This window comes from Aulonocara sp. 'chitande type north' Nkhata Bay, linkage group LG23 (genome assembly GCF_057382095.1).
Source record: "Aulonocara sp. 'chitande type north' Nkhata Bay isolate Kocher_YH1m ecotype deep benthic linkage group LG23, A_spYH_male_GT1.1, whole genome shotgun sequence".
Classification (NCBI taxonomy): domain Eukaryota; kingdom Metazoa; phylum Chordata; class Actinopteri; order Cichliformes; family Cichlidae; genus Aulonocara; species Aulonocara sp. 'chitande type north' Nkhata Bay.
The window spans coordinates 8825033-8842155 of NC_141365.1; the positions used below are offsets into that span (position 1 = coordinate 8825033).

Here is a 17123-nt window from a genome sequence, read left to right on the forward strand (position 1 = left end):
AGACAAGACACAAGTAAATTAGAAATGACTAACGAAGAGAAATACCTTATTCTTATGTATAAATCGCAGTCTTCCCCTTAGGACTACTTGATTTTAAGTTTGTAACACTCAGCTTCTGATATGCTCTTTATACTGGCTGTTTTTACAGTACAGTGGTGATAAAAGTAGTGCCAAAAGTCATTGTACAAGTCAGAAGGTTTTGGCTAAAATTAGATCCCAACATCTCTCTGGAGAAGTTAAAAACAGGAAAATATTCATGGAGCCCTCTGTGCCTCCACAGAGAGCTCCATGGTTTTGTCATAAACAGTGAAAATGGAGAGGAGCAGTCCCAGCAGGAATATGTATTAGGTCAACTGTTTCCATCATGCACACCAGTGGCCTCATGGTGGATTAATTCATTAGTCTGAACCCTAAAATCCCTTGGAGACACTTCATTCAAGAGTGAGTTTGGTGAAACCAAATTTATAGAGTGGAATATGGCCTCTATTAAGTGTCCTTCTGCAGTCAGTTTTTTTTTTAGATTTCAGCATTGTAAGTCATGTGGTGTATAATCAAAGCCTTTTCCAGGTACACGTGTTATTGTAGGAAGAAAAAAATATTTTTAACTTGAATCTGCTGTTAAATAAAACTTGTCACAGCAGGAGAATTCAGGTGAGTCGTGCATAACAAATAAAAATGAAGTAAAGTCTGTCTCCCCAGTGCCACATCAAGCCCTCCCTCTCCTCTGGCACAACCACGACTGATTAAGAATCTCGTAAAGTCAGGCGTCCTTTCCTCTCAGTGATCCCTAAGCAGCACATTCCTTCTTTAACCAAAGCATACTCTCTTATTAGAACAGCAAGTTTCCTTGAATAAGCATTGTGTTGGTTCTGTTTGTAATAAAGAATGAAAACATCCTGTGTTTCCCCATGAGGGCTTTGGGGAAAGGTATTTGATTTGCAGGTCATGTCAGGAGACGCTTTTCCAGCTACCATGGGCTTTCAGTGCCTGGAAAAAAGCCTACTACTGACGGGCTCCTGGGCAAGTTCTATAGTCTCCAGGTTTTTGGCTTGCAATGCTTGTCGTATGCACATGAGTGAGAGTCAGTTTCAAACAAAAGAACCATTGTCTGTTTCTGCCATGGTAAAGGAAATTGAAATATAAGAAATATAGTCACAAATTTAAAAAAAAGAATAGATATATAAGATAAGATAAGATAAGATAAGATAACCTTTATTAGTCCCACACGTGGGAAATTTGTTTTGTCACAGCAGGAAGTGGACAGTGCAAAAGTTATGAGGCAAAAATTAGAATACAATAAGAATAAATACAGTACACAACTGTACAGAATAGAATAAAATAAAATACTATATACAGTAGAATAAAATAAATATACAATAAGATAAAAATAGAATACAAATACAAATACTATATACAACTGAGTAAAAATACAACGATGACAGAAAGGATTATTGCACTTAGTATTACTGCATATGTATGGATGTGTGTGCTTGATCAGTTAAAGTCTTTATTATGGAGTCTGACAGCAGTGGGGAGGAAAGACCTGCGAAATCTCTCCGTCCCACACCGTGGGTGCCGCAGTCTCCCACTGAAGGAGCTGCTCTATGACTCTGTTGTGGCAGAAGCCACAACAGAGTCATAGAATTTCTTCAGGAGTGTAAATATATGTAAATATATGTAAATGGAAAAATATGTAAAAATATGTAAATGGAAAATGGCGCTTTACACAATCAGTCATCCACACACTGGTGATGGCAAGCTACATTGTAGCCACAGCTGCCCTGGGGCGCACTGACAGAGGCGAGGCTGCCGGACACTTTTCTTCCAACTCTTGAGCCACGATCAATATATATATATATATATATATATATATATATATATATATATATATATATATATTTATTAGGGGTGCAACGTAGAGCTGGGCGATATGAGATTTTTTCATATCACGATATGTTTTTTTCATTTCAGGCGATAACGATATCTATCACGATATAAGCCAAATAACTATATTTGTAAGATTTAAATGTGCCGTTGCTCACAAGTAAAATGTGAAATAATCAGCAGCTTGTTTTGATTTAAATATTTATTTCCCATAATAAGTTCAACAGGGTAGATGTACTTAAGGAACATGAGACTTTTTCAGATAAATAAAGGCAAATATTGCAAACTACACAAAAGGCAGCCGCTAAAGCGTTTAAGTTTCAAAATAGGACAAACGAAACAGACTACTAAATTGTCAATTCCACTTAGAAACAAAATATTAATTCTAAAAAGAAATCTTAGTTTGTTTTACAGAAGAACAGACAAAACTGACTAACTTTTGTCAATATCAAATAAACTGAGAACTAAAAGGAAATTCTCAATCTCTCCTTGTTGTATAGCTGAGCTTTTCAAACAGTTTTAACAGTTACTTTAGTCTGACAAAAGCCGAATGACGAATTAGCGCTTCCAGTCAGAGACTGAGGCTACGTCCACACGTGCACGGGTATTTTTGAAAACGGAGATTTTCCGTTTTCGTTTTAAAAAATAATCCCGTCCACACATAAAGGCAGAAATGAAGGAAAACGCTGCTATGAACATGCCAAAGCAGCAGGTGGCGCTAGATTCCTAACCGTGCAGAAATGTTGGCCAATCAGAAGTCTAGAAGCCTCGGTGGGAAAAAGTAAACAAAGCTGGGGCATAGAAGCAGAACCGAGTCGTAAGTGTGGAGGGACAGTAACTGTGTGTATATGTAAGCATTTAAACACTGCAGAGAGTAGAATTAACAGTAACAGTATTGTAGAAATTCATTTCACCGAAACAATAACGTGGCGCACAGTGTGACGCATGCACCAGTTTATTGTATTTCCAGACTTGCTTTCGGCACAATTTACAGTGCACGCTACTCTGTTTTTGTCAGACTTGAAATAGCCGAAATACCTTCACACTACGGAACTTCTATGGCTCTTCCGTTTGACAATCTCTCCGGCATTGGAACCATCATCTGTTTTCTCTTCGGTCACGCTCGGTTGATTTTTCTAGTCGGCACACTCATTTCCTCCATTACGCGCTGGCTCCATTACCCGCTGGCTGCTTCCCAAACAAACACACGTGCGGCTTGGCACTTGTGCTGTACGTAACAAGTCACGCGACGTGACGCTGCGGCTGTGATTGGTTCGGCTCTGCGCTACTTAATTTGGATTGGCTGACCTTTTTTTTTTTTTTTTTTTGAGGACAAGAGCGGTGAAGTCTATCGCGATAGCTTAATTTCTCTATCGAGTAAAAGTTATATCGCGATACATATCGTTATCGTTCTATCGCCCAGCTCTAGTGCAACGATACTCGTATCGATATTGAACCGTTCGATACAGTGCTTTCGGTTCGGTACGCATATGTATCGAACAATACAAAATTTGTAATTTATTTTATCAACTTTCCTTCTGACGATGCTGTCTGTGTTGAGCGCTCAGTAAATCTGCGTTCGACTACTCAGCCTAGGCTGCACTGTCGAGCGCAGATCCACTGAGCGCTCAACACAGACAGCATCATCAGAAGGACGAGCGCAGGGCAAGCTAGCGAGACAGAAGTTAAGCTCTCCTTGCAACATGGCAAATTGAACCTTCCCCACCCTCATTCAGATGTGGCGTTTGGAATTATTTTGGTTTTCATGTGACGTATGACCCTGAAGGTAAGCGCGTCATGGACTAAAGTAAAACAGTATGTTGGATGTGCCACGCAATGCTCAATTACATGGGTGGGAACTAGTGTGTTAGCGAGCAGTTAGCTCGTTAAAGTGTTAGCCGTCTAGCCCCACGCAGGGGTAGCTCGATAACGGAGCACTAGTGGGAACACAACGAATATGACTGCACATTTACGCCGACATCATCCTAGTGCAAAGACAAGTGGAAGCAGACAAAAACAACAAGCATGCATGTTACAAACTTTACCCGAGTCATTTAGACAGCCGTTAGCACATGATTCTCCTTATGGGGACCTGATATGTTTAATATTGTGGCGAGCTCAGACAAGGAGGAGAGGGAGGTGTCGTTTGGTCTTGCTTACCGTGAGCTAGCCAGGGAGCACAGCCGTTTATTGACATCTGCAGAAGAACACTGCCGCTAGCAACAACAACACACAGAGCGCCCTCTGACCCCGGAAGGACACACCGTCGCAGCGAGAAGGCGTCACCCGTCACTATGGCAACATAAACAAAACATAACTGTACAAACAGAACCCTGAACAGCCCTGACCCGCTACATAGCCCCCGCCTAAGGGGTCAGTCGTCCCCGACGACCCCATTGCCCCACACAAAGTCCTGCAAATGTCCAGGTGCCTTCTTTTGGCGCACCGGCCGGTCACGACCGGCGGGGGAAAAGTCACTCGGGTCAGAACATGGGGTGCCACCATCATCCCACTTCTGACACTAATGTGGCGAGCTCAGACAACGAGGAGACGGAGGTGTCGTTTGGTCTTGCTTCCCGTGAGCTAGCCAGGGAGCACAGCCGTTTATTGACATCTGCAGAAGAACACTGCCGCTAGCTAACTGCTCAGCGCGGCAACCGCACAGCCACAACAACAACACACAGGGCGCCCTCTGACCCCGGAAGGACACACCGTCGCAGCGAGAGGGCGTCACCCGTCACTATGGCAACATAAACAAAACATAACTGTACAAACAGAACCCCGAACAGCCCTGACCCGCTACAATATGCTGCTGAGAATATAGCCCAGAAGAAGCGTATAGTATAGCTTTTATTTTGGAAAGAGCCATTTATCTGTAATAAACTCTCTTTTCCAAAGATGAGTGACTCCTCAATCAGATACAGGTGTTACCGCGCCAGATCCGCGGCCCCGAACCGTAGTAAGGAAACCTCTGGCAGTTACTTGAAGGTTCCGTAACTGACTCGTAGCCGCAACAGCTTACTATACAGGTCAACTCCGCTAGCAAAAAGATCGAAGGAGGCGTAGGAAACTGCTTCACCGAACTTTATTTCTTCTCTAAGGCACGAACACAGCGTACAGTGGGCTGAAACAGTTTACTCACAGCGAGCATCGCCGACACAACTCTGGCTGTCGAGGGAGTTATTATATTCCTTTTATTTATTTTCTTTCCGTCTCTTCTGTAGCTAACCGTTACTTTTTCCCCTTCTCCGCTCTCTCTCTTCACACACACACACACACCAGGCAGTCCCGCTACACACATCCCGAATACATTTCCCATCAGGCTTCATCCTTAAAGGGCCATGCCTGTAACACAGGGCTTGCAAAATCGGGCTAGCGATTTTTCCAGTCGGGCTACCAAAATCTATCTCTGCCCTGCCCGTCGGGCTATTGTAGGAAGGAAAAATATATGTCAATGCTTTTGCATTCTTTCCGAAATGTAGCTGGGTAATTATGTCATTGGCATCGGTGAGCCACTGTCAATATGTGACATATTGAAATCGCGTTTGAATTTGCGCTTGTTTTTTGCTTTCACTTTGCAAATATCCAGGTGCCTTCTTTTGGCGCACCGCTGGTCACGACAGGCGGGGGAAAAGTCACTCGGGTCAGAACATGGGGTGCCACCATCATCCCACTTCTGACACCAATGTGGTGAGCTCAGACAACGAGGAGACGGAGGTGTTGTTTGGTCTTGCTTCCCGTGAGCTAGCCAGGGAGCACAGCCGTTTATTGACATCTGCAGAAGAACACTGCCGCTAGCTAACTGCTCAGCGCGGCAACCGCACAGCAACAACAACAACAACAACACACAGGGCGCCCTCTGACCCCGGAAGGACACACCGTCGCAGCAAGAGGGCGTCACCCGTCACTATGGCAACATAAACAAAACATAACTGTACAAACAGAACCCCGAACAGCCCTGACCCGCTACAATATGCTGCTGAGAATATAGCCCAGAAGAAGCGTATAGTATAGCTTTTATTTTGGAAAGAGCCATTTCTCTGTAATAAACTCTCTTTTCCAAAGATGAGTGACTCCTCAATCAGATACAGGTGTTACCGCGCCAGATCCGCGGCCCCGAACCGTAGTAAGGAAACCTCTGGCAGTTACTTGAAGGTTCCGTAACTGACTGGTAGCCGCAACAGCTTACTATACAGGTCAACTCCGCTAGCAAAAAGATCGAAGGAGGCGTAGGAAACTGCTTCACCGAACTTTATTTCTTCTCTAAGGCACGAACACAGCGTACAGTGGGCTGAAACAGTTTACTCACAGCGAGCATCGCCGACACAACTCTGGCTGTCGAGGGAGTTATTATATTCCTTTTATTTATTTTCTTTCCGTCTCTTCTGTAGCTAACCGTTACTTTTTCCCCTTCTCTGCTCTCTCTCTTCACACACACACACACACCAGGCAGTCCCGCTACACACATCCCGAATACATTTCCCATCAGGCTTCATCCTTAAAGGGCCATGCCTGTAACACAGGGCTTGCAAAATCGGGCTAGCGATTTTTCCAGTCGGGCTACCAAAATCTATCTCTGCCCTGCCCGTCGGGCTATTGTAGGAAGGAAAAATATATGTCAATGCTTTTGCATTCTTTCGGAAATGTAGCTGGGTAATTATGTCATTGGCATCGGTGAGCCACTGTCAATATGTGACATATTGAAATCGCGTTTGAATTTGCGCTTGTTTTTTGCTTTCACTTTGCAAATATCCAGGTGCCTTCTTTTGGCGCACCGCCGGTCAAGACAGGCGGGGGAAAAGTCACTCGGGTCAGAACATGGGGTGCCACCATCATCCCACTTCTGACACCAATGTGGCGAGCTCAGACAACGAGGAGACGGAGGTGTTGTTTGGTCTTGCTTCCCGTGAGCTAGCCAGGGAGCACAGCCGTTTATTGACATCTGCAGAAGAACACTGCCGCTAGCTAACTGCTCAGCGCGGCAACCGCACAGCAACAACAACAACAACAACACACAGGGCGCCCTCTGACCCCGGAAGGACACACCGTCGCAGCAAGAGGGCGTCACCCGTCACTATGGCAACATAAACAAAACATAACTGTACAAACAGAACCCCGAACAGCCCTGACCCGCTACAATATGCTGCTGAGAATATAGCCCAGAAGAAGCGTATAGTATAGCTTTTATTTTGGAAAGAGCCATTTCTCTGTAATAAACTCTCTTTTCCAAAGATGAGTGACTCCTCAATCAGATACAGGTGTTACCGCGCCAGATCCGCGGCCCCGAACCGTAGTAAGGAAACCTCTGGCAGTTACTTGAAGGTTCCGTAACTGACTCGTAGCCGCAACAGCTTACTATACAGGTCAACTCCGCTAGCAAAAAGATCGAAGGAGGCGTAGGAAACTGCTTCACCGAACTTTATTTCTTCTCTAAGGCACGAACACAGCGTACAGTGGGCTGAAACAGTTTACTCACAGCGAGCATCGCTGACACAACTCTGGCTGTCGAGGGAGTTATTATATTCCTTTTATTTATTTTCTTTCCGTCTCTTCTGTAGCTAACCGTTACTTTTTCCCCTTCTCTGCTCTCTCTCTTCACACACACACACACCAGGCAGTCCCGCTACACACATCCCGAATACATTTCCCATCAGGCTTCATCCTTAAAGGGCCATGCCTGTAACACAGGGCTTGCAAAATCGGGCTAGCGATTTTTCCAGTTGGGCTACCAAAATCTATCTCTGCCCTGCCCGTCGGGCTATTGTAGGAAGGAAAAATATATGTCAATGCTTTTGCATTCTTTCGGAAATGTAGCTGGGTAATTATGTCATTGGCATCGGTGAGCCACTGTCAATATGTGACATATTGAAATCGTTTGAATTTGCGCTTGTTTTTTGCTTTCACTTTGCAAATATCCAGGTGCCTTCTTTTGGCGCACCGCCGGTCACGACAGGCGGGGGAAAAGTCACTCGGGTCAGAACATGGGGTGCCACCATCATCCCACTTCTGACACCAATGTGGCGAGCTCAGACAACGAGGAGACGGAGGTGTTGTTTGGTCTTGCTTCCCGTGAGCTAGCCAGGGAGCACAGCCGTTTATTGACATCTGCAGAAGAACACTGCTGCTAGCTAACTGCTCAGCGCGCAACCGCACAGCAACAACAACAACAACACACGGCGCCCTCTGACCCCGGAAGGACACACCGTCGCAGCAAGAGGGCGTCACCCGTCACTATGGCAACATAAACAAAACATAACTGTACAAACAGAACCCCGAACAGCCCTGACCCGCTACAATATGCTGCTGAGAATATAGCCCAGAAGAAGCGTATAGTATAGCTTTTATTTTGGAAAGAGCCATTTCTCTGTAATAAACTCTCTTTTCCAAAGATGAGTGACTCCTCAATCAGATATATTTATTTTTTTAATTATTTTTGTTTCAGCAACATTAAATTTAAAAACTGTACTTTTGAGTTAAAATATATATTTATAATTTTAATAAATGACAAATTAAAAAGGCATGAACATTTTTTTTGTATCGAAAAAATATCGAACCGTGACACCAAAGTATCGAACCGAATGTATCGAACCCCTAATGTATATATATGTGTGTGTGTATATATATATATATATATATATATATATATAATTTTTATTTATTTATTTTCCTATTCCAGAAATCAGTATCTGGATTACAACATTTCTTTTTAAAACTCTGTCCAAAAACTTTAAATCTGAATGGCTTTTTAAGAAAATTCAGAAACTTTAGCATTATTAATCTCTATAGTTTGGATGGTACCAGGAGTAGAACTCTTTTTCTTGGAAACAGATTTTTTAAGTGCTGCAGACACTCTTTAGTACAAAAAAGGCAAGAAAAAATGAGCTGCAAGTAGTACTAAAGTAAGTAAAGTGGAGTGAATGAAATATATTGTGAGATTTCTACATATGAGGCTGAAGACACTTAGAAATCTACATAAATAGACCCCAGGGACGACATAACACATTATCAGCCAAAAACTGTATCATATTAAAATCATGAATATTGTTCCTGTTAGTAGGCTTGGACAGTGTATTGAAATTTAGGTATCATGCCCTTATCATACCTTTCAAATGATCCAACATTCACACAGACAGTGGGGCTTTGATTAATGCTTCAGCACTTACAGTAATTGTTTTGTCTTTTACCTCTAGTAACCTGAAGCCTGGCAGGCAGACTTCGTATTCTGGGAAAAACTGGTAATGTTTCCTGACGAGAACAAAACAGCTCCCATGTTCTTTTTTTTTTTTGCAACTTGTTATTTCAACTCCCAAATGAGAGTCAGAGGTCTAGGGAAACAGGGTGGTCGGTCCTGTGTTTGCACTTTTATTTCTGAAACTGTTACTTTTACTGATTATCAATGTTATTAACTAGATGGGAAAAATTTACAGTGTGCAGTGCTTCATGTAGGAAAGATAAGTGAGAACAATACACAACTGATTCAAGTGATTAAACAGTTGGTAACAGTAGAAGCAGACACATGCTTCTACTGCTGTGGAAGCATGCATCACTGATTCAATACATGTGGGAGATATTAGTCACAGGTGTATGCATAGTTCCTGCTTGGAGGCTTTCACTTCATGGGTCATTTATAACCCAAGATTCTTTGTTATCACTGTGGTGTTTGTACTGAACACCCCGCTCTCCCTTTCAGGGACCCTCCCCTCTCTGGACTCTAGCCCTGTGCTTCCCTCCCCAAATCCAGGAGCCAGTCTCAGCCACAGAGGAGTCTGCTGCTCTCATCAGGACCCTGGAGCTCTTGTTTTTTATGAATTATACTCTTCCTCAGTCTATCTCTGTCAGTCCTTGGAAGCAAAAACTCAGAAGGTTGTCTCAGAGTATCCAAGAGGTAATATTCAAAGAGAAATGTTCACATGGACTATTGCATTTGTTCAAAACCATTTATTAAAAAATAAGAGAAAACAGATATTACGCAGCACTTTGCCCGCTTAAGAGACTACGGGTACGCATCAAAAATGTTTTATCTTTTGTATTTTTCTGGGCTAACAAACAGTGTCTTATTAAGGAATATTTTCTCCCTTTATATTTGATGCATAATACTGCAACTTCAAAGCCTGAAGTTGGAGCAAAAGTTATCTTTAGTCTTCCTCCTTTTTCTTCTTCTTGGTCTGTGGTGTGGTATTGTTGGTTTGCGAGAAATACTCAGACATGGCAGCAAGCGCCCGGTACCGGTGGGAGATTGAATTTTTAACTTCTTTGGGCAGTTCAGCATAGCTGCAGAGAAGTGAGAAGAAATTAGTAGTGAAAATTATTATTTGATACAAATGTTAAATAATAACAGTAATACTTCATCCCAAGTGCACCGCATGAAGCAAAAAGGATTTTGTATGGTTGATAATGCAGAGGCAGTGTGTTAACCTCTGGCTCCCCTTGTTGGTCGAAAGGGGGAAATGCAAATTGTTTTGCTTACGTTTTGTCATATCCATCTGGCTGGAAACAGGGATCCCAGCCAAAGTCTCGAGGCCCTCTGGGTTCTACAATGCACCCCTGAAAATACCACAGGAGTCAATTCAAAATGCACGCACAAAAGCACAAACACCAGGACAGATTTACAGAGACAGACTGACCTCTGTTTTCCCTCTGAAGAGCTGAATGGGTTCATCTTTCCCAGCAGAGTACGCAAAAGTGCAGAGAGCCCATGCAGATTTATCCTCAAATCCAGCTAGAAGTTTGTACAAGCCTAAAACGTATTTTAAAAATAATAATTTAAAGAGAAAAAAAAAACAACAACAACAAAAAAAAAAAAACAACACCCCTCAAAAGTCAAGACTAGTTTTTCTAAAGAAGCTCTGCATAATACCAGAATGTTGATTTGGTTTATGTGAAGTGACCGTGCGACTTCTTCAGTATCAGCTGACTGCAGGTTTATAAACAGATTGTAAAATTTAACTATTAAGGTGCTTGCATAAGAATGAGCCACACGATCAGTTGATGACTGCTGATATGCAAATATGAATGGCCATGAGTACTACTAACAAAGAACTGGGGAATGGCTCCAATCACGGCATTGTAAGATGGTAGGAGATTTACTTTTAGAACTGAGGAAGGGGGCCTCTATTTTTATATCAATGCCCTCCTCGCTCAAACCTTCATTCTTTCCTGTCCAGAATCTGCACATCTTCATCAAAAGATTGGCCTCTGGCTTGTAAGTGTAGACTGCCAAGTTCTGGCCTGCTTAGGTAACACTTCCGTGCAACATGCCTAGCCAGCAGTTCTTTGGTTTTTCTGAAGAAAATTCTAATTGGCATATCTGGTCACGTGAGTCATTGTTAAGCAATGGTGCTGATCTTTATGCAACCGTACTGTCTATAAGGTTTGGGAGCCTGCAGTGAAGTCATCTGGATAAGGGATGACAGGTTTCTCCAATTGAAAGCAATCTGCCCAAATGAACTGAATCAACTTTCTGGGATTTCCTAACTTGATTATCAAGCATTCATCAAGCTCTGAATACGTTTGTTTAAACAACACATTTTGATAGCATTTATTTCATTACTTACCTTCTGGTTTGAGTTTTTCCAGGAACCATTTACTATGGAAACAGATATTTGTTTTAAAATTGACGCTCACTATCACCATGTAAGATGATACCGTTGAATACATACTTTAGATAGTTGACTTACATGTAAGGACCAGGTAATCCCCCCAAAGCTCTGAAACATAGACAGGTGTCCTCTACTATGACTGGTCCATCAATCTGAATTGGGGGGGGGGGCGGGGGTGTTAAGGCACTGTCTTTAATTAATACGTGATATGGCAGTGGTATTACATTGTACCTGTCGTGCAGCCTCCTTACACTTCTGTATAGAGATCTCATCTGGCTCTCCCTGGTATTCAGGCACTGCATAAAGAAAATTTTGCAAAAGCAATGACCACATAATTTTAATGTATTTATTTTTCTTTAGCCGGTGGTGTTACTTTTGATACTCACAGTCGATCTTTTTCGCCACTAGTTTGTAGGGAAACTTGTCGCCCAGTATCTGAATGACCTGATGGATCACAAACAAGCAGACGAAGCATAAATCTTCATAAATCTTGTGAGGCCTTTTTGTGGCAAACGAAACAAGGGATTTCTGGATTAAGTTACTGCTCCAGTCTCAATCTCACTTTAACTAGCTAGCTCAACATGCAGCATGAAAAGGACCGTTAAATGAACACTATTCTTCCTGGAACGGATTAGAAAGGCCACTCCGACCGTAAACATACAATCCATCTCAGGTATGAAGTATTTGTTTCTTACTTCTTCAAGTTTTTTTGCGTTCCCTGTCACGAAAACCACAGACCTTCCAGCGGGTACCGCCATGATGAATTGAACCCGGATGACTAACAACAGCGAACCGAGCACTTCCACATATGCAGCGACCAATAACAGCAACTCTGAAAGCCTCAGCCAATCATCGTTAAATCTGTAGGGGCACTCCACCAATCAGCAAGCGGTACTGGAAGCAATGTTGTCCGGGTGGAAATCAGAGCCAAGTGCCATGTGTAGAAGTGGCTGTAGGTAAAGTTACGGTAAAATCTGCAACGTTTTGAACCATCACAGACGACCATGAGTCTTTTACCTCGCACCGCCGAGGAGTTCAGCTCTGCTGAGTACTGGGAGAAGTTTTTTAAGAAGAGAGGGGAGAAGGCTTTTGAATGGTATGGAGACTACAACAAACTGTGCGGTGTGCTGCACAAATACATCAAAGTCCAAGATAAGGTAAATTGGGTGACGAAGGGGTTTGGCGAAACACTCACTGTTTCTTTTAATACTGCATTAAGAAATTTAGTTTGCCACATGATTTCAAGAGCAACAGTGATATGCAGAGCTGCAGTAACTACAGAGAGCTGATGTGCAAGATTGAGGAGAGAACTGATGATCAGCAAGCAACAGTATGCCTTTATAAAGAGAAAGAACACTACAGAGGCAATGTTTGTTTTGAGTGTTTTAATGGAGAAATATAGAGAAGGTCTGAAGGAGTAGCACTGTGCTTTAGAGAAAGCATATGATAGGGAGTCAAGAAAGTAACTGTGGTACTATGTGAGGAAGTCAGGAGAAGTATGGTAGGGTAATGCAGACATATATGAGGTGTCCGGTAGGGGTGACAGATTGGTTGAAGGTGGGGGTGGGATTACATCGGGGATCTGTTTTGAGCCCCTTCTTGTTTGCTGTGGTGATGAATAGATTGACCGTTGATGTCGGGCAGGAATTTCTGCAGATGACAGACAGACACATGACCTGTGGTGAGAGTAGGGATGCAGACGGGAGGGAGCCTTGAGAGATCCAGTATTCTCTGGATAGAAGCCCAATGAAAGTCAGTGAAACGAGACAGAATACATGTTTGTGAGTGAGAGGGAGATAGGTGTAAAGAGGAAGAGGCGTAAAGGTTGCAAGTTTAAAAAGTTGGGGGCAATGAACAGTGAACAAGAGAGATGAAGTGGGGTGGAGAATTTTCAGGGTAATTTGTAACAGAATTATGAAAGCAAGAATGAAAGTGAAGGTTTACAAGATGGGACTGAGACCTGCTATGATGTATATTCTGAAGACAGTGGCACTAACAAAAAGATAGGAGGCCGAGCTGGAGGCAGAAGAGTTGAGTGTATCAGAGGAAAAACGCAGGTCAAGCAGTTTGGAGACAAAGTCAGAGAAGCAAGGACGGGTTTGGACCTTTACAGAGAAGAGATGGTGGATATATTGGACAAAGAATGCTGAATATGAAGCTGTCAGGCAGGAAGAAAAGAGAAAGACTTCAGAGAAGGTTCATGGATGTAGTGAAAGTGGACATAGGAGGATGTGAGGGACTGGATGAGATGGAAGCAGGTCATCTGCTCTGATGACACCTAAATAGGAAAGCTGAGCAAAGAAGAAAAGTTTACCAAATCATCCACCTCCTGAAATGTTTATATACTTGGGTGTTGCTAACACTGATTGTGCCTTGGTATATTTCTTGCCTTGATAAGTGACCGCTAGGCTTTATTTCTGTCCTTCAGGTGCTGGTGGTTGGTTGTGGTAACTCTGAGCTGAGTGAACAGATGTATGATGTTGGCTACAAGCATCTGACCAATATAGACATTAGTGAGACTGTGGTCAACAACATGAACCAGCGAAATGCTGAGCGCAGGCCAGGCCTTACCTTCCATCAGGTGGATGCTACTAAAACTCCATATGAGGATGCAAGCTATCAGGCTGCTCTGGACAAGGGCACCTTAGATGCTATGGCATCTGAAGAAGAAGGAGCTTTGGCCAGGAACATGCTCACAGAGGTGAGAAGCAGGTTGATCAGGCTGTGCATCATCAATATACACCTCTGCATGAACTTCACTGTATTTTTCTTGTGTTTCCAGGTGGGTCGTGTGCTAAGTGTCGGGGGTCGTTATGTCTGTGTGACACTGGCTCAGGAGAGCGTGATCAAGTTGGCTGTGGAGCATTTTGTTCAGCTCGGCTGGGCAGTGAGGCTCCACTGCCTGCAGGAAGAAAACAGAACAGAGGAAGACTCGTTTGCTCTGCCTGTTTTTGTTCTGGTTTGCACCAAGTTCCGTCAGCCTATGCCCACACCAATTCTTGAGATGTGCCTCGGAGAGGATGGAGCCCCTGTCCGTCACACGCATGTTTCTGAACTGTTGTCAGCTGTGAGGGAGCATCAGGCTTACTCCGTCTTGAGAAAGAGGCTCCGGACGAACACTGATGCCAACTCAAACCTCTCACTCACGCTCTGCCATGCAAAGACCGGCCTTCCCAGATACACTCTTACAATACAAGATTCTCCACCAGGTGCTAAGGTTCCAAGAGCAAACCAGTTTGCTATATTTATCGGTGAGCCCAGGCTTCAATTCATCAAGTTTCTGCCTTCTAATGGAATTGGGTGTATTTAGTCCTTTGATTTGTTGTTTGTTTTGTCAGTTCCTCAAGGGAGTGAGACAGCCTGGCTCTACAGCTCTGGTGAGGGGCGGAGGCAGCTAGCAGCCAGTGCTAACTTTCGGCGCTTGGTTATTGTATCAATGCACAGGAATCAGGAGTACACAGAGATGCAAGCTGTCCAGTCAGAACTCTCACCAGTGGTGATGGACCTGGCTCCCCCGGGTATGCCAGCCAACCACCAGGTAACCACTCATAAGCATCCCTTTTTTAAAAACATGCTATGTAAAATATTAACAGTCTAAAGAAGCACTTTCCTTTGTGCTCTTTTCCCTGTTTTCAGGTGCCATTTCTGTCTGTGGGAGGTGACCTTGGCTGGCGAGAGGAGGTTAGCAGGGGAGTGAGTCAGCTGAGTGGGGAGTATTGCGTGGAGAATGTCAAAGGAGAGGACGGAGAACTGTATCGCCGACTTGTTTTCCTGTCTAATGCTGCCCTTGTCCAATCAGAGAGCCGTCTGGTCTCATCAAATACAGGTAATGTCTTGTACTTTCCTGATTTGTTTCACTTAATAATAAAGTATTTTTTATGAATGGTCTTTTTACAAGTAAATAATTAACCTACTGAGCACAACCAATGATGCACAGACATACAGTATAGGGAGATTACCAGTTAATACCAGAATGCATGAAACTGAGCAAACCAAAACACAAAAGGAAAAAACAGAAGATGTTGAAGTTGTACAGCTCTTAATTTTATTGTTTTGTATTTGGGCAGCGACAAGTCAGAAGAAAAAGAACAAAAGGAAGGCCAAGGCATCAGCAGCTCCAGTAGCATCTTCAACCTCCATGACTGTGGACAGTGGCTTCCTCTGCTGTGCTCACCATGAAGTCATGGTGGCTTGTCTTGCTATGCTTGGCGTGGGCATGCCACAGAACAAAGGTGCGTGTATGTAGGAAGAACCTATCATGTAATTCATGCATTTATCACTCTTCAGTTGCTCTAAAATATCACATTCAATTAAACTTCATTCCCTAATCCTTCCTAGACATCCCAGTGTCAGTGCTCCTGGTGGGGCTCGGTGGAGGAGGCCTTCCACAGTTTCTGCGGGACTTTATGCCCAATGTAACTATTGAAGTTGTGGAACTAGACCCAGTTGTGTTGGAGGTGGCTAAACAATGGTTCGGGTTTCAACCAGATGACCGTTTGACTGTCACTCTTGGGGATGGTCTGGAACGCATTTGTGCACTGGAAAAAGAAGGTCAGTGAGGGTGTGGATTACAGTGCAATTAAAAGTAATCCAGTGAATATAATGGTTCATCGGTATTAAAAATAAAGTATGTTTTTTCCTTTTCTCTAGGTGGTCATTTGTTTGATGCCATCATGTTTGATGTAGACAATAAAGATAGCACTCTGGGTATGAGCTGTCCTCCTGCTGCCTTTGTAGAAACCCCAATCCTGCAGAAAGTCCATAACTTGCTAACTCCCAGAGGTACAGAATCATTTTAAAATACTTTATCTCTTATGCTTAAATCTTATCTTTTTTGCTAAATTGATGTGACACTTGCAACCAAAATAAAATAGACTAATAAACAGCCATACTTTTATCAGTCTCAAATATGACATGTTACTTTTTGATACAAACAGTTTATCAAAGTTATGTGCTTAGTTTTCAAGTAATATCCTTTCTTTATCCCTCCCTGCCAGGTCTGTTCATACTGAACCTTGCATGTCGAGACCCAGCCTTGAGGAAAAGCGTGCTTGAGCGTGTCAGTGGCGTGTTTCCCACCATCCTGTCTCGAAAGATCGAGGAAGAGATAAATGAAGTCCTTCTGTGCACTCGTGGTGAAAAGGAGACAACGGACGCCACCCACATTTTGCCATCCTTAAACCAGGCAGCCAAGAATCTGCAGAGTGCACTGTGCTCCAGTGGGACTGAACCCAGCCGTAGGCTGCATATAGACATTGCAGAGTTGCTAAAAGACTTGAGAATAGTGTGAAGCATGTTTGTGACCATTGAGGGCTGAGGTTAACCACGTGTCGGGACAGTGTTTGAGATTGTACGACAAACATATTAAAATATGGGAAAAAGTGCTTTGACTTTGCCATTCAGTACAATGTCATTTAAAGTGTACATGTGTAACATAAGCAGTCACAAATAAACGTTTTATCCTTTAAACTTAAGTAGTAGAGTGGTACTGAAACTATTCTAACTATGCTGTTAGATGTCATAGATGGGACTGCATTATTTCACCACTAAATGCCTTCACTTTCTCTTTTACTTGTCTGTTTTCCATTGCACTGCACAGTGCTGGCTCCCTGCTCTGGTGAAGAATGCAGCAGCGTTATT

At 43.2% G+C, this 17123-nt stretch overlaps 2 protein-coding genes across 2 annotated transcripts; one reads left to right on the top strand and one right to left on the bottom strand.

Moving 5' to 3' along the window:
- Positions 1 to 9807: 9807 nt before the first annotated feature.
- itpa (inosine triphosphatase (nucleoside triphosphate pyrophosphatase)) lies at positions 9808 to 12320 on the bottom strand. Its single transcript, XM_086283684.1, has 8 exons — positions 12179 to 12320; positions 11870 to 11927; positions 11715 to 11779; positions 11562 to 11635; positions 11439 to 11470; positions 10509 to 10621; positions 10352 to 10428; positions 9808 to 10155 (listed from the first exon to the last, which is right to left on the bottom strand). The coding sequence occupies exons 1-8, from the start codon at positions 12239 to 12241 to the stop codon at positions 10020 to 10022; spliced, it is 618 nt and encodes a 205-aa protein (XP_086139810.1). The 5' UTR covers positions 12242 to 12320; the 3' UTR covers positions 9808 to 10019.
- On the top strand, positions 12222 to 16969 carry mettl13 (methyltransferase 13, eEF1A lysine and N-terminal methyltransferase). Its single transcript, XM_086283683.1, has 9 exons — positions 12222 to 12640; positions 13912 to 14184; positions 14266 to 14734; positions 14822 to 15021; positions 15120 to 15309; positions 15551 to 15715; positions 15822 to 16034; positions 16134 to 16265; positions 16481 to 16969. Exons 1-9 carry the CDS (start codon positions 12488 to 12490, stop codon positions 16771 to 16773), a joined length of 2088 nt encoding a protein of 695 aa, XP_086139809.1. The 5' UTR covers positions 12222 to 12487; the 3' UTR covers positions 16774 to 16969.
- The last annotated feature ends 154 nt before the right edge of the window (positions 16970 to 17123 follow it).

Excerpts from the sequence above, each read along its gene's own strand:
- itpa (XM_086283684.1), bottom strand. The coding sequence starts at position 12,241 with ATGGCGGTACCCGCTGGAAGGTCTGTGGTTTTCGTGACAGGGAACGCA. Across the intron at positions 11,471-11,561 it reads GGATTACCTGGTCCTTACAT|TAAATGGTTCCTGGAAAAAC; the intron begins GTAAGTCAACTA and ends CTGTTTCCATAG. Across the intron at positions 10,429-10,508 it reads TCTTCAGAGGGAAAACAGAG|GGGTGCATTGTAGAACCCAG; the intron begins GTCAGTCTGTCT and ends TGGTATTTTCAG.
- mettl13 (XM_086283683.1), top strand. The coding sequence starts at position 12,488 with ATGAGTCTTTTACCTCGCACCGCCGAGGAGTTCAGCTCTGCTGAGTAC. Across the intron at positions 14,185-14,265 it reads CCAGGAACATGCTCACAGAG|GTGGGTCGTGTGCTAAGTGT; the intron begins GTGAGAAGCAGG and ends TTGTGTTTCCAG. Across the intron at positions 15,716-15,821 it reads GGGCATGCCACAGAACAAAG|ACATCCCAGTGTCAGTGCTC; the intron begins GTGCGTGTATGT and ends AATCCTTCCTAG.